The 26,928-nt window shown below is 39.2% G+C and overlaps 1 protein-coding gene across 2 annotated transcripts in view; it reads right to left on the bottom strand.

Annotated features, from left to right (window-relative positions):
- Positions 1–1,018: 1,018 nt before the first annotated feature.
- Positions 1,019–26,928, bottom strand: part of arhgef39 (Rho guanine nucleotide exchange factor (GEF) 39) — an 81,406-nt gene continuing 55,496 nt past the window's right edge. Inside the window, exons 8-12 of one of the 2 annotated variants that reach the window (XM_075472544.1) lie at positions 21,766–21,995; positions 9,327–9,415; positions 5,186–5,306; positions 3,792–3,880; positions 1,019–2,172 (exon numbers count right to left, since the gene is read on the bottom strand). In XM_075472544.1, the coding sequence (XP_075328659.1) occupies positions 2,133–2,172; positions 3,792–3,880; positions 5,186–5,306; positions 9,327–9,415; positions 21,766–21,995 (569 nt within the window). In that variant the 3' untranslated portion in view covers positions 1,019–2,132. The remainder of the gene's footprint in view (positions 2,173–3,791; positions 3,881–5,185; positions 5,307–9,326; positions 9,416–21,765; positions 21,996–26,928) is intronic. The other variant, XM_075472545.1, reaches the window with a different exon arrangement.

The following is a 26,928-nucleotide window of genomic DNA, read 5'->3' as shown; positions in this document are numbered from 1 at the left end:
ATTTCGGCGAATCTAGTATGCATCCGGGAACTTTAAAAAAGTTAAAGTTAGGAGGAGTAGTGGGAGTAGTAGGAGAAGTAGGCGGTTTCGAACACAGCCAATGCCGTATGCAGAATGGAAGTATGTAGCATGTAGAATGCGGTTTCGAACACAGCCATAGTGTATGTCATCGAACCTCGAGCAATAATCCCTGCTGTCCAGTAGGAGCACTGTACTGTACGGATGGTAAATCGTCTCAGCTGGTGCAGTTGATAAGATGTCACATAGCTGGCGAATCCGTCTCTGCCTCCCATGTTCATAAAGTGTCCTAGAGTTCTAAAACAAGCAAAAGCCTCATCGATCCTCTCCGGTTAAAGACAAAATGATCAGCGAGTTGATTTCCACACGATGTAGCCGATGCAGATGAAGTGATGCCCCATCATCTGTCATCCAAAATAGAAACAGAATCACTCATTCTCTCCAGAGTCCACATATAGACGTGTTAAATATTTAAAATGTCTTCATCAGCATCACTCTGGCCTGCTACTACATGAGGACTCACATTCCAACTTGAATCCTAATTTTGTTAAGAACACAATTTCATTGCTTCCGATTGCTGAACTTGGTATATAACGTGGTTTAAGTTTCGGATTTCTTTGTTACTCGGAGATATCAGGCGCTGTTGTTTTTGCTACACTGTTGAGTCAAATCTGATCTAAAGGGACACTTTTTCTTTGAACGCGTCAAATTTTTTTTTGGGTCACATTTTGTTACGTGATTTCAGTTGGTGTTTGAAAAACATATCACATGACTTAGACAGTTTAAGACTATTGAAAACCTCAGTTACTTTGGATCAAATTGTTCTATTTTATTATTATTTATTTAAAAGAGCAAAAAACTGTGGATGACAGAAACTGAAAACTTTTTTTAAAGGTTCACTTAATTTAATCATCCCTTTATTTGTGAAAAAAAACATCATTCAGTTTATGTGATCCTTTGTTTTTTTCTTTTGTTTGGTTGAGAGACGCCGAGTTGAAGATAATACACGATAAACAATGATTTCTTTTTTTTTTATTGGAAAATTACAATTTCCATCTCCATTTATAATTAGAAACCAGTGTATCAGATTTATATGGCATAGCAGGGGAAAAAAGGAGTATAAAATAGTGTAAAAAGAGCAAAAATAATCAGCAAAATACACAAGAATCTTAATGTTAAAAAGATGAGGAGATCATATATGTAAATGTTTCTGAAAAGCATGATTAAGGGGTATAATGAAGTTCATGAAATGTCGAATAATGAGAAAAAAAAAAGAAAGAAAAGGAAAGTCGGTAAATTAAAATTCATATCTGTTAACCAGGTTGTCTTGCCTGGAGGCAGATAACACATGAAACTCCACAACGAACACAGACTGTCATTTGTGGAATCCACAGCAGCTCGTAAAACACACTCCTGCGGTTTACAATCAAAACTCACCACAGTGGTCTCAGACGTTAAAGCTTTAAGTAACGAGTGTATATCTGGAAATCAATGAAACAAAACAGACATTCGTAGAATTGGAACGAGTGTGCGTTAAATAAACAGTTATAGCAGCGTGTGGCAGATGTATGATGGCAGCACTGATTCGGTTCCTCCGATATGTGTGGGCATTGGCTGGCATATGAAACACCCTCAATATCAAAAAGGGGCCAATAATAGAAAATGAGATTTTCATTAATGACTATCAACAAAACAATATTGGAATCAAAGAAGATAAACGTGTGAATAAAGTTAATAAAACTATTGCACTGTAAAATAATGGAACAATGTTGTTACCGTGAAATATTATTTAATCATTCTGCCTCTTTGGAAATTCAAATTTTGACTTAATTGTGCCGTTACTGAAAAACTTGCTCATTCGGATTTTCGGGGAGCAGCATATCAAAGCGGTTTATATTGCACAAGAAGGGAGAAAGCCGACGCTGCTGTTAGTAACAGTGCAAAGCTCTGCTCGTGTCATGTTAAACAGTCAATAATTGAGCTAGCAATGGCACAAGCAATACAGCTGCATGTGCATCATAACTAGCTCAATTCAACGGAACAAAAAAAAAAAAAAGGAATTTAAAGTAAAACTCTCCCATGATGATTTCAGACCCAGTACCAGAAGAATTCCATCACAGGATCACACAGCTGGAACTGGCTGCATCTGAACTGCTGGATGAAAAGAAAAAGATCATCTGCACAACAAGAAAGTAAATGAGCCATCATTCTCTAAAATATCTTCATATCCTCTAATGTAAAACTGTACATTATGAATATACAGCAGCTAATTTCAAATCTTTGGAATTCAGAAGTTAACCATGATGAAAATACATGCTACCAACTATTATATTACAGTGCACAGACAGACACTGTTCACATCCGATGTGATGTTTACACAAAATGAGTACCGTAAATTCCAGACTGTAGAGCGCACCTGAATATAAGCCGCACCCTCTAATTTTTAAAAAGAAAATCCACTTTGTGCTTGTATAGGCCGTACTGGATTATAAGCCGCGGGTGTCCATATTGTAATGTGAGATATTTACACAGAAAGATGTGACACATGAGGATTTTTAAACGTTTAATTAAATGCTAAAGGTAACATAAACAAATATATACTGCGAATGCTTTTTTTCCCCCGAACAGTGCCTGTAACACCGATGGTTTTAACTTAAATACCTATCGGTAATGCACAAATACTACTGTATTTAAATATTTCTGTATTTAAAGTAAATGCTTTTTTCTGAATAGTGCTTGTAACACAGCTGGTAAAAAAAAAAAATCTTCATCTTGTTCAGCCAGATTGATTGAGTACAAATAACCGATTTACAATAATTTAGTAGTGTAAGTGTGTGTGATTTATCGTACAATTTCATTGGACCACTGTGAAATATTCGTTAATTTTATTGGTCCGTTATGAGGTAAAAGGTTTCTGGCGGCATGAAAAAAAAAAAAGGAAAAAAAAACATATTAGCCGCACCATACTATAAGCCGCGGTGCTCAAAGCCTGGGAAAAAAGTAGCGGCTTATAGTCCGGAATTTATGGTAAGCATTATATCCAACTGTGTGTGTTAAGCTGGGCATACACTGTGCGATTTTTTCAATCGCGGTATTCAGCTGCTGCTCATACTGTACAAGTGAATCGCAAGGGTTAAAACGTCACAGCTCACGATTCCTGTTCTCACACTGTACGACCCGATGGTCTGATGCGATCTGGCTGCTCACACTGCACGACACGTCGGACTCGGTCGCCGGTCGCCGCCATGCTGTTCTGTTGTCGTCTTCTTCTGTTGACAGTTTTCTCTTCCGTGCCTATGTTTGCGCATGCGTAGTGTGACAGGATGAGGTCAATCGGCTCGTCCAGCTGCTTCAACTGTGCGAGAGCCTCACGAGGAGCGACCAGGATTTCAAACAAGTTTGATTTTCATCCGATCGATCGGGAGGTGGTCGGGAGGGCTTAATCGTTTGTCGTTACCCCATGTATACTACACGATGCGAGACGCACGATTGAGCCAAAACTCGGCCCGATCTCCAAAATAGTCGCACGAGTGAAAATCTTGTCGAAATCGGGCCAGAAATCGCACAGTGTATGCCCAGCTTTAGGGATGGGCATTTTAAGCGATTTTTGAGGTGGACTAATCAAGCCAATTAAAGTCGATTAGTCGCGACGCCATTGTGGCGTCATAATTAAACAAACATTAATCACCAAAGTAGTTATTTGCTCCTGTCATTCGCTGTCACACGAGCATTTAGCTACGTTAAGACCAATGAAACAATTACAACAGTCTCACCTCTGCTCTGGAGCATCAGACTGCTTGATCCTCTTAGGGGCGCTGCCCTCCTGCTCAAGTAATGGCTTCAGAGCATCCTCAGTGTGCTCCTGAGAAGAGAGGTTTATCAGTCTGATGATATATTACAAGCTCCAAGATTAGCGCTTTGTAAAAAAAAACTTGGAATCAAACCTTTCACAAGAGTAAGAGTTGCTGATCAGGACTGACTTTGGGGGTTAAACATGTCCCCCGCACTCTTAAGTTTCATGTGGTGGTAATTCAGGAGTTCAGAGACTAAGGCTGTGTTCGAAACCGCATACTTCTCCTACTACTCCTATTAACTAACTTTTTTTAAGTTCCCGGATGCATACTAGATTCGCCGAAATGTTGGGTATGCATCATGAGGTTACTACTCGTACTCAAACTACCCAAGATGCAACGTAACGTGACGTCGCCGATCGTCATTTCCTGTCAAAACGGCAGTTTCAAGCTAGCTACAACGAGGGTAGGTTCACTTCCTGTTTTCAAAACAAAAGCACCAATTGTATCGTAATGGCTTTCTCTATGATAAAAGGCAACAGGGATTTTATTTTGTGAAAATAACCGGAAGTGCGTTGCTCACTACGGTTAGCTTTAGTAGCGCCGAATTCGTCGTAACAAAATTGTAAATAGCCGGTATTTTGGCAGATTTTCAACACGTTGGGGATCTAAACGACTACTTTCTCGCCTGAAAATGTTTCAAATGTTGCTAAAGTTTACAGAGATTAGAGCTTAAGTGAAATCAGCTTCAGGCCGGCTGATTTCGGCTTGGGTAGGAGCAAAATGCATTGTGGGTAAACGCTCTGCATACAGTCTGATCGATGAGTATGCTGATGCAAGTATGTAGTATGTAGTATGTAGTATGCGGTTTGGAACACAGTCTAAGATTCCCCAAAAGATCCCAGGTAAAAAAGTCATGCAAGCCATTGGGCTTTTAGATTGACCCAGTCCTAACTAGAACCAGAGGCAAATAGCAATGATGTAGATTAGAGTTGAAAATAGTTTGAATAATATCAGTTCTGATTCTAACTGACCCCAAGTTTCAATTCCAAAAGATTAAAGGTGTCTAATGCATAGAAAAGAAAAGAAAAATCTTCAGTCTTAACATTCTAACTTCAGATCTTAATTTTGTTTTAATAGGAAACCAAACCACGTCAATAATTGGCTATTTAAGTTGATGCACAACTAATCACGGAGGCAGGCCCAAAATAATCCCGAACTGACACAGGTTTCCTGGTTTTTTTTTGCTTTATTTTTGCTTGATGGCAACCTAATGAGAGCAGGATCTTTCAACTCTCTACCAGGACCTCTCTTTGGGTGTGCTCAGGAAATAATTAGATTGGGAAATAAAAGGAAGTTTTTGATTGAAAACTCACCACGTTTCTCTTCCTGCCAGAACTGCTGCTGGTTGTGTTGTTGCTGTCGACGGCAGAGCGGAGAGGTTTGTGGCACACCTCGTCTCTTTGATGGACTACTGTCGGTTTGGACTGCAACTTCCTGTGAAAATAAAAAAAAATACACATCAAGTTTAACTGTAAATTTTAATCATTGAATGATAAATCCTCATTTTCGGACGACCAAAATGTCGATAGTATATGTTAGTTTGTTTAATTGGGGTATTTCTAATATTTGAACCACTCTCTTTGCAAATGTGCATATCAAACTGTTCCTAAACTAGGTTAAACTGATGATTATTGCCACAAAGGACATCACCCCCTTCACAGAGTATTTGCTGTACTCTGAAAGTTACAGCAGTTTATGAAGCAGGATGAAAAGGTGATGGATACAACTTAGCAGAGATGGGGACTCAAGTCACTGTGACTTGGACTCGAGTCGCTGTTTTGATGACTTGTGACTCGACAAAAAAGAAAAGACTTGAGACTCGACTCAGACTTGGAAGTTAAAGACTTGGCCCTTGACTTGACTTGAGACACGATGACTGGAATGACTTGAGAGTTATTCAGTTCATGTTTTCAGTTTGAATATAAAATGAATAAATTAATTGGAAAAATAATATCGATTACCCGGTAGGAGCGCAGGCTGAGAATGGCGTCATGATTGGATCGCTACCCTGTCAATCAGTGATGCCCTCTCTACATACCTTAAGTGTTTATTGGAGAGACTCGCCCTCTCATATCAGATATGCATCAACATGTCAGCGGGAGGGGGACCGAGAGTCGTTGTCTTCGGCTTTCGTAATTACCATTTTGACGGCAAAAAGACGAACAGCACAGTGCAAGACATGCGGCATCAACATCTCGGACAGCCAGACAACAACTTCGAACTTTGTTCGTCATTTGAAGATCCATTCTGACCAGTAAGTGCTTATCAAATTAGCTAATATTATCCTGTTAGCCCAGTCCGTAGTTAGCTAACGTTAGCTTGATGTGATACGGGGTGGACAGGTTGGACACATTGGCCAATGATGTTTACTGACAGTTACTTATATCTTGTTTTTTCACTTTATTAAGATCAGATTCTGCAGGTAAAAGTGCAATAATAAGGTGACTTGACTTTGACTTGACTTGACCTATTACAGGACTTGAAATGCCCAAGAAAAAATTACTTGGGACTTACTTGAGACTTGAAAGCTAAGACTTGCACATGTGTGACTTGGTCCCATCTCTGCAACTTAGGCTACGTGCCCAGGACAACGGTAACAACAGATAAACGCAGAACATTTCGACAGATGTGCCTATCTTGCACACGGCGACGGCGTTTTTAGGAGTTCAAAACGGAGAAAACGCAAACGCCCTCCAGAGTGGAGATCTTGAAAACGATCCAACATCTCGTCGCCGTAGGAACAGTTCAAAACGCAGAAGTGCGTTTTTTGCACACGTTAAGTGGGTAGTTCTCCATTAACGACTCACATATCTCACTATGTTTAGTTTGGACACTCTCCCAATCCACATTATCCACTGCCTTCCTGGCTTTGAAGTTCAGTGTCGTGTTGGAGCAACTGGACCTCATCATCTGTCCAAACAAAGTTTGAAGGCGTACTGTTGTTGCTGCCGCGCTTCGCCATTTTCTTCCAACTGACGCGGAGGAAGTAGCCACAAAACAGGCATTTCTCATATTTATTAATATATAACTCATATAACAATACCAAAGGTATTGTTGCTACTGCCACCTACGTCCGGGGCGTACATACTACATCTGCGAGTTTTATACATCTTTCCTGTTCCCATGGGTAGACATATATCCACCCCAAGACGCTCGTGAGAACGCAGATAAATTGTGGAGGGAAAAAACTGACATCTGCGTTTATGCTTCAGAGCGTTGTCGTGGGCACGTAGCCTTAGATGAACAAATCATTGGCAATCTTGAATTCTGAATTCTTAGAGTATGACACAAAGACAGGGCAGGCAGAACATACATATACATACAGAAATATGTATATATACACACACACACACACACACACACACACACACACATATATACATGTAACGCTCCAGTTTAACTGAATCAAACTGGAGCTGGATTGCCCCAACCTCAATTGTGAGTTGGTGCTATATAATAATGATTGAATGGGTATTTTGCCATGAAAAACAACAAAAGCCCTAATACAATGCCTACAATCTAATATTACATTATCCATTTTCAACATCATGGAGAGAGATCTGAGGTGTCAGTCAGAGCGGTCCATAGTCTTTGCTAAATCAATAATTCAGCTATGTGTTGTCAGTCACACACCCTTTAGCCCGACTCTCCTCTCCAGTGGTGTGAGTACAGCTGACCCCTGCTCCCCTCAGCCTGTCCTCTCATCGGTCTTCCACCACACATAATTACACTCCCTGGAGTTTAGAGCCGTCTGCCCACAGCCTGGGACCCCATCTGTGGGGTGGCCTGAGCTCTTTGACAGTCTCCTTTCTGACAAAGTGATGAACTAATTAACCTAGTTGGGCACATCGAGGTCAGGGCTCTCAGTGTAACCACGTAGTCGAGCTGACCCGGACCGTGCTCTGAGGAGCCGGAGCCAGGTGGGCACAGAGCAGAGTTGCTGAGGTCTGGCTGATCAACGGTGAAAGGCTGTCTGAGAGTCAGACTGGCCTGAGGTACAGTACGAGTCTGTTTTTACAAAGAGTGTGTTTTTCATCCCTGCTGAAAATCCCTACACAATCCTCAGTCCACCATGAATAATTGTTGGTTATGAGCAACATGCTTTGCATAAGATAGTTTAAGGAAGATAATTCAGCCAACATACAAATATGTAAACAATACACACGCACTGTTTCTGTTTTTATCAAATCTCCTCAAGCGAAAAATGTTTTTTTTTTTTAGTTTTTTTTTTTAATATTAAAACTAGGGCTGGGCAACGATTCAAATCTTTAATCTAATTAATCACATGATTTCCCTGATTAATCGCGATTAATCGCATTTTTACGCAAAATCCAAAAATGAATTAAAAAGTAGTGTATAGCTTTTAGCATTTAGTTTTATTTTAAATGTGCTGCCATATGAATGAAAGTGCCATAACATTTGTTGTGCAAACACACTTTTAACATCAGCATCTTTCTGTAGTTTTTATGTAGAAGCCTCGCTCCACTGTCTGTTTCCTTGAATGACTTGCTGCTATCAGTTGTGTGTTTTGCCTTTAAGTGATATTTTAGACTGGAGCTACTACGGTGAGAAGACAATTCAACTTGGCAGTGTTTACAGATGACTTTGGTTCTGTCGACTCCGCCGTCTGGAAGAACTTTAAAATGAAAATGGCCGAGTAAAAGTTCCGTACCCTTCTCCATGTTTGGTGGATCCGCCGATTACTTTCTTTTCCGGTTCCGCAACAGACAGCAACAGACTTTTACAAAATAAAAGTCTGTGAGCAACAGACTTGTACAATGATAAAATAAATAATAAAACAAGGGTGGTCCGCGGTGTAGTGGGTTGAGCAGTCGCCCCATGTACAAGAGGCTACAGTCCTCGCTGCAGCTGGCCCCAGTTCGAGTCCTGCATCTGACGGCCCTGTGCTGTGTGTCGTTCCCCCTCTCTCTGCCCCCTGCTTCCTGTCTCTCTGAACTTTCCTATCCATTAAAGGCACAAAAGCCCAAATAATATATATTTTTTTATTTATAAATAAATAAATAAATAAAACCTGTGTTAATGCGCGATAAAATATTTATAGGCGTTAAATAATTAACAAGTTGACGCGATAATAACGAGTTAACTCGCCCAGCCCTAATTAAAACTTTCCCCAGTAAAAGCATCTACTGTAAGTTTGCTTGTAGACGTAAAGAGGCTTTGTGTGTCCAACTATTTGTTTGGCTGCACATTTTGAATTGTTTTACAATACACCCACTCACAAACCAGTCAAGCTAGTGATCAAACTCCTCACACTCCCATTGGTGGATGACCTGGTCTACCTCCTGAGCCAGAGCAGCTCCCAGATATACATTTGTGATGGTTAAGGTTATGAAGGTTAGGGTAAGGAGCCAGGGAATGTGTCAATTAGTGTGCTCAGAGTTTAGATACACAAAATTAGGTGTGTGTGTGTGTGTGTGAATAGCAGGTACGCACCTGATAGCCGAACTCAGGCACTCATACCAGTCGTTGAAATCCTGCTGGTTGCTTGACATCAGCAGGAGTTTGGCTTTGGGGAAGGTTAACTGGAGGAAGAGGAGGCAGAGATGATTATTATCGTTGTGTGGTAGACATCTTATCAAGGATGAAAGCAACAGTATTATAATGTGTATTTTTGGTCCTGCACACTACACAATGCGAACACATAACAGCTTGGCTTCCACATTTAGTTCAAAGAGACGAATGCTGGTGCAATGAGCCATGCAGTTGCTCGAACAAAAATATCCATCTATTTTCCAATGAGCCAGTTGTATTCTGGAAAGTTGTGCACTTTACAATCAAACCCATGCACGGCAGGCAGAAAACATTGTACGCTTACAACTTCTTACAACGTTTATCGTCTTTTTATGACAAACTCATAGAAAATTAAAATGATGATAGCTTATTAAGTCCATGGTGGTCCTACCCTAAAGAAGCAGTTGATGATATATTAGTATTATTCAACCAATGTGACAAAAAAAAAATTGTACTTTGTAAAATGTATATAAAACGAGAATACAATGATTAGCAAATAACTGAAATGCTTTATGTTTTTGAAAATACTGCAAAGTTAGCAAATCAATCGTTTAAATAATTTGAAAATGATGTGCTATTCTTTTGTTTTATGTAAGCAACTCAGTTAAAAGGAAAATGTATTACATTATTGTCAGTGTATTACATGATCTCTTTCAACATTAACTGCACTTTGGAAATATGGAAGCCAATTGCTGCGATCTGGAGAGTGAAATATTTCTCCATCCTACCATATTTACTGTGGGATTTTAGTGATGGACCTTTTGGGTTTTCTTTTTCTTCTTTTTAATAATTGTATCCTTGTGTGTCAGATATTTTCAGTGGGTGACACGTCTGGCTTACAAGGATGCTAGTTAAGCAATTAAACTTTTAATGAAGGGCCATGCTGTTGTGGTCTGGTGAAAAAAGTTTGGGCATTGTATTGCTTAACTGAACAATACATTCCCCAAAAAGAAAAAGGGAAAAAAGAAAACACACGCGGTTTTCATGATAGACATTATCTTCTGATTTGCCCATGGCCAACCGGTCTGTCAAAGAGGTAAACTCTTCCTCATATTTACCTCTGAAAGATTCTCTGGGATGCTCATTTCATATTAAAAAAATCTTCCTTATCCAAGGTCGCCAAACTAGACAGGTATGGTTGGCTCATATGCTAGTTTCAAACATTATGCAATGTTTCCAGCTTTTTTTGCTCTGTCCAATCTTCTATTAAACATATTGCTGGCATAAAAAAAAAGAAAAAAAGGGGGAGGATAACAGATAAAAGTTATGGAGTGACCACACATAGAATACGTTAACTAAACTTATTTTTATATTGTAGAAAAATAAAAAGCAGATATGAGCAAAAAGATCTATTAGCCGAATATTTTGGCTTTGTAAAAATACCAAATAAGTAAATAAATAATGAACCAAGTAAAATTGTACTCCTTTAAAAGTAAAAAAAAATAAAAATTCAGATCAAGAAGAGGTAAAAGAAAAGATAGAATCACTTTAATTAAGAGTTTAACCTGGATGATTGGCAGGAGATATGGTGAAAACAAAGAGAGCTGTCAGTGGAAACAATGGAGAGGATTGTAAAACTCCTTCAAGCAGGTAATCCAACTCGAAATCTGACATCTGAATCACCCCTCTGCATTCGACGAGGAGACGATTCAAGTAGTCAGAAAAGCCATAGAAAGTACAACAAAGTCATAACAGCTTCTTTTTTTTTTTGCTCGGAATTTTTGTTCCTTTAGTTCTGAAAAATAAAAGAAAGAGAAAAAAGGATCAAACCAATTTTATATTTAAAAAAAATGGTATGAAAATGGTAAGGTATTTCTGCACCGCCAAAATATCTAGTGTCATATCTGTGTTGTGTTTTGGTTTTAATACAAAACCAGAAAACAGAATAAATATCCCTCAATTCAATTCAATTCACTTTTATTTATATAGCTGCAAATAACAGCAAATGTCATCTCAAGGCAATTCATTCATCCAATTCATTGCAATCCAATTAATGAAGTCTTCAGATGTTTAGTCTATATGATAGTGAACCAATGGATCGCTTTAAAACCTCACTTTGAAACAATCTTGGATGAGTACATGCGAGGCGACAGTGGAGAGGAAAACTCCCTTTTGACAGGATGAAACTGTCAGCAGAACCAGACTCAGGGAGGACGCCCATCTGTGGCGACTCCATCCTTGTTGCCAGAGACTTAATGTCACTCTTTTAGCACCATTTTTAATTGAACATCGAGTTAAAAATGTCTTTTTTTTTCCAACCTTCACATTCTGTCTAACTGACTTTCACTAAACTTTGATGGCAAAAGCAAAGTCTTCTCTTCTAAAAACGTCTCTTGATTCATGTATTAGTTGTTTTTTTTTTGGGGGGGGGGGACTGTGAAGAATTACTTTTGGCTGCTCGTGTCTGGTTCTAATTTCAGAGCTGCACCATCTGTAGAACTCAGAGGCTTGGCTGACTGCAGCGACGTTCTGAAGACAGTAGAGGGCAGCCCGAATCAAGTCAAAACCTCTCCTGTTATTAAACAAAAAAAAAAGTCCACTGCTGGCTGTTAAAGGCGCTAATCAAGATTTCACTTCCAACTGAAATTTGAAAGCAGAGAAAATGAAAAAGAGAAGTAAAGTCAAGTTAAGTAGTAATCGCATTATAGGATTTGATTTTCTGTGGGCACCTGGAAAGAAAAAGGCCCTCTTGTCTCTTGTCTCTTGTTAAAACTGACCTTACACTGTAGTTGTCAAAAGAAGCAACGGAAGCCCACCGAAAAAGACGACTAGCATTTTTAAAAGCAGAATAACTAAAAGCCAGTACGGAAAATCAAAATGGCCCAATTTCCGCCATATTAGCTGATCTTTCACAGTTAACTTAAAAATGGCTTTTGCCTCTATTAAATCAAATCACCGAGCGGTGACAGAGAAATCACTTTCAGGTGCATTTGGACAGGGGCTTTTGTGGAGAAGACAAGATAGCTCATCCGACATAATGCCGTTTTTACACAGAGGGAGGGAATGTCTTTTATAACACATTATATAAATTAAGATTTCAAATGTGGCATCAAGAAAAGTATTTTCTAATTAGTAGGTTCAGTGAGTTGGGCAAAATTGAGTGGTTCATACAATTAGGCACTCACCACTTGGTAGACTGCAGTTGAATTATGCATAAATAAATTCCACTTCTATTGCAATGCGGTAATTAGGGATTTGTCAGGAAATCTGACCCTCTTAGGTAGAAATTAGTTTGTATAATAAGAACGGCAGAGCAGAGAGCCTGATCGCTGCACATAATTTAGCTTGATTATTTATACATCAAAGAGAATCTGTCAGGGATGTGGGAAAATATTCAAGCAGCGAGGGAATATTAGCAGGAGGAGGGCTGAAGACAGACAGAGGAGGGGAATAAGGAAGGTCGAGACAGCGAGGGGGAGAGGAAGAGAACGGAGAAAAAGTGGGGTGAGACAAATAATATCCAGCTCTCAACAAACATATGTGACCAAAAGGTTGAGGGAAAAAAAAAAAAAAAAGAAAGCAGGAATTTTTCTCTCTCTCGTCCTCTTTTTTTTTCCCCTTTCAAATTTTGCATATAGATTGCGCTGGCATTTACAGCTGTCAAATTTAATTTGGCCTTAATTCTTCATGGTCCTGGATGAGGAAGGCCCTGGAGTGCTGACAGCCCTTTTTCTTGAGCCCAGGTAAGGGCCTGGGATCAATAATGTGTCGTTATGAGAAATTATGTGTAATGCTATTGAGTATGCATGCGGGCCTCGGTGGGATAAGAGGCTAATGAAATGCCACTTCTGCCATTAGATAAGCTGCAGTGAGATCCCAGAGAGTGGCGACAGGCTTGAGGAAGATGCATTTACTTGAGGCCCGGAAGAGATGGATCTGCAACCTAATCTGATCCAACAGCGAGGAGATTCTCTCCATCTCTCTCCTCTCACACACACACACTCACATAATTTTGCATTCTATTAATTTCCTAGACTTTCATTCTAACCCGGAACCATAACTACTAATTGTCTAAAGCTCACCCTTAGCGTACTCTTTACGCTCACTCTTACTGTCACCATAAAAAACACCTTTTTCTCCTTAATTGATTTAATTTACAGGGACAAGATTTCCGTCCTCATAAGGAAGACACATCTTCATGATGTGACCGTGTAAACAGAATTAGGCCCCATCAATATGAGTAATATCTGGATGGCAGACAAACTCAAAGCATTAAAGCTGGAATGATAATCTACCCATCAGCTTCTAAAGGGATGCTTTGAATAAACACTGCCCTCAACAGTGACATCATACTGTTGGCCTGCTGATAAAAAAATAAATCATACTGCTAACTCAAACTGTATGATGGTCAATTGGATTATTATTGGATAATCACGTCCTACTTTCTTCCTCATCTGTACTTTTAACGGCGTTTTCTCACAAAAAGAATAAATCAATTTAATAAAATTAAATGAAATTTCATAAAATTTTTATTCCGTAACCTTTTTTTGTTGTCAAAACTGTACGGTATGCCATCTTTTACATTTGATTAAAAACTGGCTTATGAGATGTTTCTCTGACAGATTCAAATATTTGAAGACTTTACCTTGACTTCTGGAAGCCTTGACATTAAAACATTACTCATAACAACTCATAAATGTATATTAAAAAAACTAAAATCATGGCCTCAATTTGATTCAGAGTTATCACAAGTGAAGCAGGTTGTGTTTAGAAAAAAAAACAAGTGGTTACAAAAAAAAAAAAAAAAAAAAGGAAAAAAACAAGAAAAAGAACAAGTTCATAAGTTAAAAAAAAACTCAGGTTTTTCTGTCTAATTTATTTTTTGGTTTGTTTTTCGGGGTAATTTTTTTTCTGTTTTTTCGTCTAATTTATTTTTTGGTTTGTTTTTCGGGGTAATTTTTTTTCTGTTTTTCTGTCTAATTTATTTTTTGGTTTGTTTTTCGGGGTAATTTTTTCTCCCTCTGGTTTTTGGGATTATTTTTTTTTTAATTTAGAAAGCAACAATCAACGCATTCGATCCATTATGAGGGCTTGATTTATTGGAAGCAAACATGACTGGTTTGTTTAGTTTAATCAAGTTTTACTTTGAACTGGGTTTAAGACACTGGGAGATAGTCGTGTAGTCGGTATAACTTTTAGTTTGTTGACTTTACGCAGGCACCTGAAGACATGTATGGGTGGGGGCAGGAGTCACCTTAGGTCCACCGGAGTCACTTGCAGGGTGGATAATCTCGCGGGATTTCAAAGTATCTCGATATTTCCGAAAAAAATTACCCCAAAAAACAGAGGGAGAAAAAATGACCACGAAAAACAGAAAAAAAATAGCCAGAAAAACAAACCAAAAAAATTATTTGACAGAAAAACAGAAAAAAATTGCACCTGAAAAACAAACCCAAAAATAAATTAGACAGAAAAAACTTTTTTTTTTTTTTTTTTAAGTGAATGCAATACGCTTCCGTACATAAGTATTTCGAAACACATATATTCATACTTAAAGTAAAGATCAAGCTTGACTCTATTCAATGAAACAACCTGATAAATATTAAGGATAGAAAAGTCAATGTCATAGATTTATCTCTTAAACTGTAACTGCAATATTTAATGGATGAGAGGATAATTGAGAGTGCAGCTCCCTTTTCTGAACAGTTTTACTGAATTCTACCATATCAAAGGCAGAGGGAGCAGTGGGAGGTAGCGAAATTAAGCCTCCATGTTAGGGCTGCTCGATAATGGGAAAAATCAATATCACGATATTTTCAGTCAATATTGATATCACGATATTTTAAACGATATATATATGGGTTTTTTTTGCCAGCGGCAAAAAATATCCCATGGGTTGCCCTCTGCTGGCCTAGGTCTACCTCTACTAGAGCTACACCTTGTTGAGTGCTAAGCACATACAGTATAATTATTATAGGCTTCAGTAGTACCTTTTTGTTAACACTGTATATTTTGTATTATGAGTCATAATTATGACTATATTTTATTCTTTTCCAAACGACCCTTACTAAAACACCTAGACATATCCATACAGAAAAGGGTGTATAAGCTCACATTTTGAAACACACACTTATATCTTTTTCTTCAAATCTAAAGTGGTCCCAGATCACCGATCTTTTTCTCCCTTTTTTCTCAATTAACTGAGCCTGCCCTATATCTTCCATTTCCAATGTTGTTGTTGCTAATCTCTGTTCAGAGTTTTTTTTTTTAAATAATATCGTTTATATTCGATATTATTAATTTTGAGATCGTTTGACACCAATATCGTTATCGCGATCGAAATTCGATATATTGCACAGCCCTACTCCATGTATATAGCTGCTGTGAATCTCGAGAAGTAGATTCGCAGCACAATACAAGTAGCTCCTTGACAGCTGAAATAACATGTCGACAGTAGTTGTAGAAGAAAAAAAATGGAAACATTCTTGTGTATAAATGTAATAGCACAAAATACCATTAGCGCCCTTAGCTGTAGCAATGTGTACCATTTGCACTGAGATCCATTCTAATGCCAACACAGACATTTGAAACAGTTTCACTCACTGCTTGAGGTTCAGGCTTGTGCTCTTTTAGTGCTGGAGCAGCTCGACTTTTAGCTTCAGCCTCCCCATAAAGCCAGCATTTGTACTGGTTCTTGTTCATCAAATTGCCTTTCGTCAAGTGTAACAAAAAAAAATCGAAACCTTTTCTTGACCATGTTGCTTGGCAGGGAAACCAAAAACTGCGTTTACGGATCCAAGATTGCTGAGAATTTGGGGAAGCTGAAGAGGGTCAACAAAGACACGTTTTCTTAAAGATCTCTCTGAAGCAAAAACAAAGCAGAAAGTGATAACTTGTTTTCTTGCAGTGCGATAATCTCCACTTTTAAAATGCTCGGGGTTGGGGCGGTCGGTGGCGTAGTGGGTTAAGCAGCCGCCCCATGTACAGAGGTTTAGTCCTCGATGCAGCGGGCCCCGACTCCCGCACCGAGCGGCCCTTTGCTGCGTGTCTTCCCCAACTCTCTGTCCCCTGCTTCCCGTCCGTCTCTCTTACACTGTCCTGTCATTAAAGGCATAAAAAGCCCCAAAAAATACTTAAAAAAAAAAAAAAAAAAAAAAAAAAATGCTCGGGGTGGATCATGTGCACACTCTAGCTCCATTTGTACCCCTATGCCAGTGATACTCACTATTTTTTTTCACAAGAGCCACTTTGGCAGAGCAAAATCAAGGGAAGAGCCACTTTTACGACAACATACTAAGTTCCCCTTTTGCAAATATGCATTTCTACATATAAAACATCCCACAAAAAAACAAACAACACGGCCAATATATTTTCAATTAAGACCACATTTACCTTTAATACTGGGATGAGCGGAAGCTGGCATGCATGTCCTTGACTTTCTTCATGTTGTATTTGTAGTTTGTTGTTGTAATCATAGTGAGACATTCAAGATGGGCATGGTTCTTGTGCTGGTTTCTTCCCTTTTTTAATTAAAAACCGATCCATTGTGCCTGCATCTCGCGCTGGCTAAAGGAGCTAGCGTGCTCTGCGGTCAAGTGTGACGGTGGTTTAAGCGGGCTGCGTTGCCAGGTTTAACAGTGTGCCCCCTTTAGGAAACACCATTAAGCCTTAATTAATACTTAATAAAAATACTTAATACTACAAAAACGCAAACTTAATAAAAATACTTAATACTGTGCAGTATTCGCTGTATGTTATTTGAAAAAAATTATTGTTATTGTTACCATATTGTTATAAGCTACTATGCGAGTGCGAGCCGCCAATTACATAGGTGAAGGGTTACAGAAGGACAGAGGGACTGTAGGACAGGTGGCAGTCAGTCAGTCTGTCTAACCAACAGTGCAAAAACGTGCAATAGTATCTGTGGTGTGCAATAATCTTTATTTATCTACTATCTATTTACTTTATACTTAAAATTATATACATATTATTATTTATTATTATCATCATTCTTACTATTATTACTATTTTCATTACTATTACTAGTATACTAATATCATAACAGTATTATTATTATTATCATTATTATCTTCATACGGGTTCTGGTTTTGGGTGTTTTCCACTGTTGTGTCCTTTGTACATTTTGTACATTTCTGTATATAACAGTGCTGAGTGCGAGTGAGATGGAGATTTCAATTTCCCTGAGGGAACCTTCCAAAGGGATTAATAAAGTCGTCTATCTATCTATCTATCTATCTATCTATCTATCTACAGTGCCTGCAGAATTCCACCAAACCTGCCTTTCACTCAAGTGACATGACTGCGATATGCAAGTGAAAAAGTTGTAGAAAAAAATCTCTCAGGTCACCATTTCAGGTCTTTAGCCTGAATTTTTTCCCCCTAAATCTTAAGGACATCACTTTCATATGCTGTTCATCTGCCATAGATAGTTGGGTTCTTTTGTCCTCCACTTCTTTAGTTTCTCAAATTCTTAAGGACAAGCTGCACACCATGCTGAGATATGCCAAGTTTTCAGCCAAAAGCTCTGTGAGAGTCACCATGTTGGTGCAAAAATACAATTTAACTTCTGTCAAACTGTTATCTTTGGCATTTTTTATAGACGCAACTAAAGATGTAAGACAAAAAACTATGTCAACTGATTATCGGATTTGGCTCATTTTCAAGGTTTTAATCAGTAATCGGCCCATGAGAAGTTTTTTCTCCCTCCTTTTCCATGTGGATAGCACTGAGAAATCAAGCTTTTTCTCTCTGTAATTAGACTGGACTATGCACAGAGCTCCAAGAAATCTGAGTTTTTTTGCCCGCCAGTAAACGCAGAATCTACACAGCGACAACCACAGACGCTTGCCAACAAGCAATTAATGTTTGAGTGCACTTTCTGTGATTGCACACAGCATTTTGTTGAACACAGCCTAAAGGTACCTGGTTTAATTCCTCTTTTTATTGCCCGGTACATCTGTGTTCATTCCCAAAAGTACAATTACGGCACTTTATTTCCATTTCAGGTTGTTTTTTTTTTGAGGTTCACAAAATAATTGTCCTTTTCTCTGAGGCACTTTTATATATCTCAGGGTGAGTAAAAAAAAAAGAAGAAAAGAAAAGGGTTAAGGATTTATAATCTAATGTATAAAAGTTGATATATTGCAATTTCTTTTCTGTTGAATTTTGAACAACAGGAGAGAAGACCCTGCAGTCTGGTGCAGCTTTGGGAGAAAGTATAAAACGTTATAGACAGTCAGTGTTTTACAGATGAATTAAAAAAAAGCTGAAAAACAAAAATGCAGTTTATTCTATTGTTTTTAAATCTTTTTTTGTTTTAGAAAGGAAATTAGAACTTAGTAGAACAGTTGGTGCATATCTAAACAACATTGGTTCCCTTGACTTAAGTGACTTCTTTAGGCTTAAATGATTCATAAGTCAGTGGCTTAAACAGCAACGACAAAAGATAGAATCCAATTCTCTGAAAATGGGTCAGACAAAGCAGCCGAATGTCCAAAGAAAAACTTTGAAAGACCTTTCGAAAGCCTTTAGAAAGAACCACAGTCCTGTATGTAGCCTCAACAAACATCATCTCGGTTCTACAAAGAGCTTTAACATGCATTTCTCTCTTACACTTTCACAAAAAGTTAGACATGCAGCACTTATTCTCCACCATAAACTAATTCACAAACAGATGTATACACATTAGAGTGATGTATACACATTAGAGTGATGTGGGTTTCAGTGTTTTGGCCAAAGACATTTTGTTTTAGTTTTTTTCCATCAAAGTGGTTCCAGTGCTGGTTTTGAAGCAAGAGCCAAACTTTAAATCCGTTCTTTCTGTTCTGGATCCAGCCCTGAAAAGCCACTGCTTTGCTGCAACTCATTGCCAGATAATGTGACAGCATGCCTCTCTTTCAGAGACTACGATAACCTGTTATGCACAACCAGGCACAGCATACCAGAATATTACTAAACTTTAACTGATGTACTTGCACCTATTACATTCAGTGTTTTTGCTGTAATCAGGTCCTACAGTTAGGTTATTAAACTACTGAGTTGATGCTAGTTGGACTTCATGCTGAAACACGATCAGGTAAAAGACCAACCATCATTAGGGCTGTAGCGATACACTAATCTCACGATACGATACGATACACGATATTCAGCCAACAATACGATTTGATTCGATACGATTCGATACACTTACATCATTTTCTGGGGGGAAAAAAGGGACAGTGTGATTTGACATGAATCGTCGCTGATTGGACTGCTGGTCCGACCTTTGAACCAGAAGGACAACTCAGCCAGACAAACAGAAACAAACGAAAATGTCACAAACGTGAGAGCTGTACACTTTATACAACATTTTTATGAACTAATTTATCACTGTTTTGAACAATGTGACCCCCTGACATTGTATTGTATTACCTTAATGTTCTGTGTTTTCACTAATTGTAGCGTCTGACTTTTCAATAAAGTTTGCTTTAAAAAAAAAAAAAAATCTATACTCGCGGCTGAAAAATCGATACTTTATCGGAAAATGAAATATCGATATATATCGCAGTATCAATAAAATTGCTCAGCCCCAACCATCATTGTCTTTATCACCAGGCCCTAATAAATTACACAGATCACCTGCATGAAATTTTGAATTTGCATTTAACAAGATCCAAACACCCAAATGGGACTATAAAGTCCCACATCCATGTTTTTTTTTCTGGCACTGATCATGTCCTTATCTGCAATTTATGAAAGCAAACACACACAGCTCACATAAACATGCACACATCATCTTTTAGAGAATATATTTCGTTGAAAATACCGTTTAAATACCGTGAAAATACCAGTTTCGTGAATAAATGCTTCAATTATACTTGTGGTTGTGATGCAGCAATTGCTCGGCACACGACCAGAAATGGATGATTATAAACTCGACCGCAGACTGGCATTTTAAGCGTTCAGAAATCTGATTTCCTCTGTGCAAATAGCAACAGCCAGACACACTCATGCCAGCTGAGCAGGGCACAGGTAAGGAAGTTTTTCCAGGTGAGCAAGACTCAAAGCTGCAATTTGTAGTATCTGTAATGTGTTCAAGAATAATGTCAGAGGAAGTGTAAAAGGGAGTGTGAAAAAAGAAGTGAGTTCTGATAGCATAGTGCAACCACCATTAGCATCAGCTGCAACTTTCAGCAAATCACTTATTAAAAGGTGTTCTCTGAAGAAAAGAAACGCTTAAAAAAAATAAAAAATTAACCTACAGCTATCAACAGAAACGCAAAAAGCAATACCCCACAATGTTACATAAAAATGACGAAGTACTATGCATTTGATATATAAAACTGAGAAACTATTAAGGGCAGACCAGACTTTCCTGTCTGACTTTCAGTCACTACATGTGACGAGAGTAGTCTGCCCTGGAGACAACAGAAGAAGAAGAGTAGACTAACTGCCAGCTGACAGAGCACATAGAGAGTAATAGATAGTGAAAATACAGCAAAAACGACTATAGCAAATGCTCCAGGCTAGCAAACATTACCTTTGCTATCTCCCACTTTGTTCAGCAGCAAAGATATGAGATAGAAAAAAAAAAAAAGGTAAAATTAATGTAAATATTGGTGTTGCTTTTCATTGCTGGAGACAGCTTTCCAAGACGTTAGCTTGCTGTATGTATTTATATGGTGCTGATCTACCTGTTTGATACGTGTGAATCACAAAAGGAACAGCAGCGGAGTAACGAGGATGCTTTTTTGCGCAGAGAAGTCAGAACCCGTATGTAAAAAAAGGGCGACATTAAGTCTAAAAATAGAGCTAACTGTATCATGTAAAATGTACACGTGTAAAGGCAAATGTGTTATTGTGACAAGCCCATTTATTATCAGCACTGAGATCCAAGTGAGTGTACACTTTTGAGTGTCTTAGTGTAAGCTGTCAGTCAACTATTTTTCTCGATGATTTTTCAGTTTTTCAAGGCAAAAAAGTCGATACAGATGAGTGTCATATCCCCCTCGTTGCCACCCGGTGGGCTGGAAAGAATAGATTATTTTTGAAATGATAAATTTGAATCTTAACAAAAATGGATACATCCACTTCATCTGGTCCTAAATCTACCTTTTAGTCCAGCTGTCTACTTTATAAGACCTCAAGAGATTTTCAAAATTGACTAATAATGATCATCAACTAAGAGCCCCACTTAGTAAAATGAGTAAAAACAATTGCCCCTTGAGAGTTTCTTTGTAAAAGGTAGGGCTGATTAATAAACACTGTCATCATGTGGGCTTGTGCATATAAAGGCTATCACCTAACCCAAAAATCAAGTGTGAACAAATATGTAATTCACAATTCTTCAAATATATTTGGATCCATAGGAAAAAGCTATATTAGTGCTGCTTTTTTTTTTTTTTTTTTTTTTTAAACTCACGCTGAGTAGGCCTCCCTTGCTTCTGGTGTGGCCAAACACTTTCTCAATGGTGGAGTCCTGCAGTGGATAGGAGTGCTGGCCTGCAAACTTCTCGCCATTGGTGGGATGCAGTGCGCTGCAGCGCGTTGCCTGCAACAGCATGTCAGAGAACAGGAAGAACATCTTGGGCTTGGCTTCCACACCTTTAGGAGGAACCATCTTCAGCCAACCTTCGCGGATGTACCACCTCCCTGTGAGAGAGTAGAGGAAAGACAAACAGACATTCAGCTGCTACGTCTGAGTTGAACAGATGCTGTAAAGTCTAAAAGTTGGGCTTCATCGAGTTGCACTAAGCTGTTACTGATGTGTGGACAAACTCCTCCAGAGTGTTCAGGATCTTGGGGTGAGAATATTTCCCATTGAGGAAGACAACTGCACAAAGCACATCACCAATGGGACAATGGGAAACACTTTCATGAGAAATGAGTGCCGACATTATATGACCACATCAAAGAGGAGGGCTGTCATTGCTGTCGGAGATGTAAAACTGAAGGACTGAGTAGTATGAAGAGGCAATAATCAAGGTTTCCATCTTTCATCAATTACCAAAAAAAGGGAAGAAGCTCTTTTTGCCTCCCTTCATTTCAATGCGTTTAGCCACCTAGCGATAGCCGCACCTGTTACGGTGTTTACTGCTCGGAAGCAGGGGACTGCTCGGTCTGCACAGTTTACACAGCCCGTAGTGATACGAAGGGAGAGAGAAATAGCGCCAAGCGACTGCGAGGCCTGACTTTTTCTGGCTAACGATTTTGTGATGCAAATGTATTACTCTTTTGAACGCATATTGTTTTGAGAAGCAAAACGCTTTATTTTCGGGACCCCAGCCAACTAGCCGGACTACCTTCATCAACACCAAAACGAGGCTGGAACTCGGCTCACAGGACGCAGCAGGGGGTAAGTCAATGTTCATAAATGATATTGCTAATATGGGATGTCATACAGCTTCATGTCAAAAGAGGCAAACTATCCCTTTAACAAAAGGCCATTGTCACAGGTTTATTATTGCTGAGAAACTCAACACTGCTGTTTTAATTCAAGAGCATTTCAGTTTTAGTTCCGATCCCCATTTGCAAAAGAACCAGGAGTTGGTTTATCTCTTCAGGCTCTTTAACTCTTTCAGTGCCATTGACGTCTATAGACGTCAATTTAAAAAAAAAAATTTCACTGCCAAAGATGTCTATAGACGTCAATTGCGTTTTTTAACGGAGCGGGCTGGGGGACAATCTAGCGGAGTTTGTCACTAAATCTTAGGCTTGTAAACACTAAACAGAGAATGTACTGGCAAAATTACCCGCTAGGTGGCAGCAGTGCCACTTTGCACAAAAAAAGAAGCGTGTTTTCTCCGTTTTTTTGGTCAAACAGCTGTTTTTGGTGAAACCAACCTATGTTCTACTGTCTATTACTAAAGGACTGAAAATGGTAGAAACAAACTTTTTTTTCCTGATGAAAGAAGAGAGTCTACTCTTTCTTTTGGTAATTTCGGTGTGTACATAGTCATAAGACACATTTTTCTGTGGGTCTTGGAAAATCAGTCAAAATACTGTAAAACACTTGGCAGTATGGGTCTCACTGAACTGAAAATGGCTGGCAGCCAGTGAGTTAAAGGCAGAAATAAAAACATGCCTGATGGATGTAGCGATGATATAGACATCTCCTTTTTTTAGCTGGTGCTGTTTGTCTTATGCTATTCGACAACCCTTAAGCAAATCATATTAACTGCAGCTATTTGATGTTAATCCTACAACTACCATAATAAAGTTGGTTAAAAAGGTGTTAATAAGTCAGTGTATGCACACAACAAAATCAAGTGTGGTGAAAGACTAGATACCTTAAAGTGTTTTAAATATACAACCTACACCCAAGCTAGTTGCAGATACTGAGAGCTGATTTGGATAAGAACTCTATTCAAGTTTCTGATTTAATCATTGCATAGAGATTTCACAGACTTATATTGAGCCCCAATCTACAATAACACACACTGACGCATTCAGATTGAGCAACAACGCAGGTTTTTAATCGACATTAAAAGCCAAGCAAAGAAGCTTTTTTTCCCGTATCAAACTGCAGAACAGTTGAAAACAAAAATAATTAAACTTTCTAAGCTACGCTGAATAAATGAGGGCTGTTTGAAGGCAACAAAAAAGACCAAATAAAGTGCAAGATGGACTCAGCGGGGGGTAATCATGCTGGGATGGAGCTGCTGAGGAAAGCTCATCTCTTCAATATGAGTGGCAGCAGTATGATAATGGCTAATAAGCAAGAAGCTGACATTTGGATAGATAAGATGAAAATTCATCCCATGTCAAACATAATTTTTGTAATTGCCCCAGCTTGTAGCCCGTGATTGTAGTTAGCCTGAGTGACAGGAGCTGTGCCTCTGGGGCTCAGAGAGGACATTTGCAGCACCAGACAACTCCACTGAGATTAAGTGGTGAGGCCAAGCAGTGGTCAGATTGGTTTTAAAATGCCTTGGGTCCAAAATCTAAAAAAAAAAACAGTCATGAGACATATGACGATTCCTTCAGGTGTTGCACGGATATTAGAGCAGTGGCTGTGATCGTTCTATTAAATTATAGTTAAACTCAACCCTGTTTGAGCCTTGTACAACCTTCTGAACATGTAGTCACTGAAATGCAACTCATGATCTTAGAGTCACTTCTCAGTTAGGAGAACTTTGAATAAAACACAAGGGCCATAACGACAACAGATCCCTCTCAGCCTCAACATTCTTGACAGATATATGGTAGACCTGGGAGGTAACAAGATACAACTGGTTTGTTCACATTATCATTTGAATGTGACCGCCATCAGACTCTAGTGTGAACAGTCTACGGCCCTGAAGTGGCCCGCATGGGCAGAAGAAGACGTAATAGCCGCATTCGGACAGAGCCGTTCTAAGAACGGTCCTCCTCGAATTTCGTTCTGATAACTGTCCTTCCCCAGGGGAACTGTTTCAGTCTGCATTCGCACATCGAATGAGTCGGGACCTGATAGGGACTGATGCGACGCAACCGTTTGCGACAGTGACGTGTTACTTTAGCTCCACATTCAACCACAAAACAAAACCTGCGAAAAGTAAGGAGAGAAGAAAAAAACACCACAAAGAAGCTAATATGGAGAGCGGGGAGGCCACCGTGTTCATGGTCTGCATGATGGTGATATTAATCATGGACGATCACATCGGGCGTCACACAAAAAAAAGGCTGTGTTCGAAACCGCTTACTACATACTACATACTTGCATACGGCATAATCATCGATCAGACAGTATCCAGAGCGTTTACCCACAATGCATTTCGCTCCAACCCGAGCCGAAATCAGCCGGCCTGAAGCTGATTTCACTTAAGCTCTGAACTCTGTAAGCTTTAGCAACATTTGAAACATTTTCAGGCGAGAAAGTAGTCGTTTAGATCCCCAACGTGTTGAAAACCTGCCAAAATACCGGCTATTTACAATTTTGTTCCGACGAATTCGGCGCTACTAAAGCTAGCCGCAGTGAGCAACGCACTTCCGGTTATTTCACAAAATAAAATACCCGTTGCCTTTTATCATAGGGAAAGCCATTACGATACAATTGGTGGTTTTGTTTTGAAAACAGGAAGTGAACCTACCCTCGTTGTAGCTAACTTGAAACTGCCGTTTTGACAGGAAATGACGATCGGCGACGTCACGTTACGTTGCATCCTGGGTAGTTTGAGTATGAGTAGTAATCTCATGATGCATGCCCAACATTTCGGCGAATCTAGTATGCATCCGGGAACTTTAAAAAAAGTTAAAGTTAGTAGGAGTAGTAGGAGAAGTATGCGGTTTCGAACACAGCTAGAGAGAGTCAGGATCGAGCGCAGGCGATACTTCTTCGTTTCATGAAGGAAGGAGAGCAGAGCGCCGCAGACAAAGGAGACAACGTTTAAGTTTAACTTCTTAAACACGTGCCGGTTGTGTCTGTGTCGTATGAGTAAACATTTCAGCCGTCGGAGGAAATACGACATGACCGTTCAGACTGAGGTTGCTTTAAAAATCATCAGATTTGTATCTTCTCAATTACATCATGGAGTACTTGATTTCGAGGGGAGATGAGTCAGCCTACAGAGAGGAGGTGCAGAGGCTCTCGACCTGGTGTTCAGACAACAACCTGGCACTGAACACAGCAAAAACAAAAGAAGATCATCATGGACTTCAGGAGCAACAGAGCCGAGCCGCTTCCCCTCTACATCAACGGCGAGCGTGTGGAGAGAGGCCACACGTTCAGATTCCTGGGAGTCCAGATCCCTGATGACCTCACCACAGCTGTCATAAAGAAGACTCAGCAGCGTCTACACCTCCTGAGAGTCATCAGGAGGAACAATCTGGACAGTAAGCTGCTGCACTGAGGCTGACAGAGCGAGGCTTCAGAGGACAGCCAAAGCAGCACAGGATAGTTGGCCGTCCTCTCCCCTCCCTGATTGGACAACATCTACTCCACCCGGTGCCACAGCAGAGCTCGCAACATCACCAAGGACAGTTCCCATCCCAGTTCTCAGCTGTTTGAGCTGTTGCCGTCTGGTAGACAAACAGACTGAGAAACAGTTTCTTTCCTAAAGCCATCAACACCCTGAACTAAATCATATGTACAGTTACATGAAAACTGCTGCTACAGTTCTCACTGAACACTGTGTGCAATACTCTTGAAATACTTTTACTGTTATATTATTATTGTGCACATCTGCACTTTAAAAAAAAAAAAAAATTTTACTTGTTTTTTTTTTTTTTACTAATCAGCCCCAACTGTAAGCACTTTTAAATCCAGGTTAAAACATTTCTCTTTCGGTGTGCTTATGGTTGAGTTTATATTTTTCTTTTTCCCCTCTTCTTTGATTGCTTTTAACTGTGCTTTAATTTTTATTCTATTTTTTTTCTCTTTAAATTGCTTGTTTTTATGCTGCTTTATGCTGTTCTTTTAAATGCCTTGTCTTTATGTAAAGCACATTGAGTTGCCTTACTTTAATTGTTTTGCACTGAGCACAGGATAAGCTCTCCAATTTCGTTGTACATAGTATATGACAATAAAGGGCATTTTATTCTATTCTATAATTTCGGACCACATATGAAGGTTGTCTGGGTCTGATTTGAAAAAAAATCTGATCTG

The sequence above is a fragment of the Odontesthes bonariensis genome, chromosome 8 (assembly GCF_027942865.1).
Source record: "Odontesthes bonariensis isolate fOdoBon6 chromosome 8, fOdoBon6.hap1, whole genome shotgun sequence".
In the NCBI taxonomy this organism is placed as follows: domain Eukaryota; kingdom Metazoa; phylum Chordata; class Actinopteri; order Atheriniformes; family Atherinopsidae; genus Odontesthes; species Odontesthes bonariensis.
The sequence above is the reverse complement of the archived record's forward strand: the minus strand, read 5'-3'. Positions and strand labels throughout refer to the sequence as shown.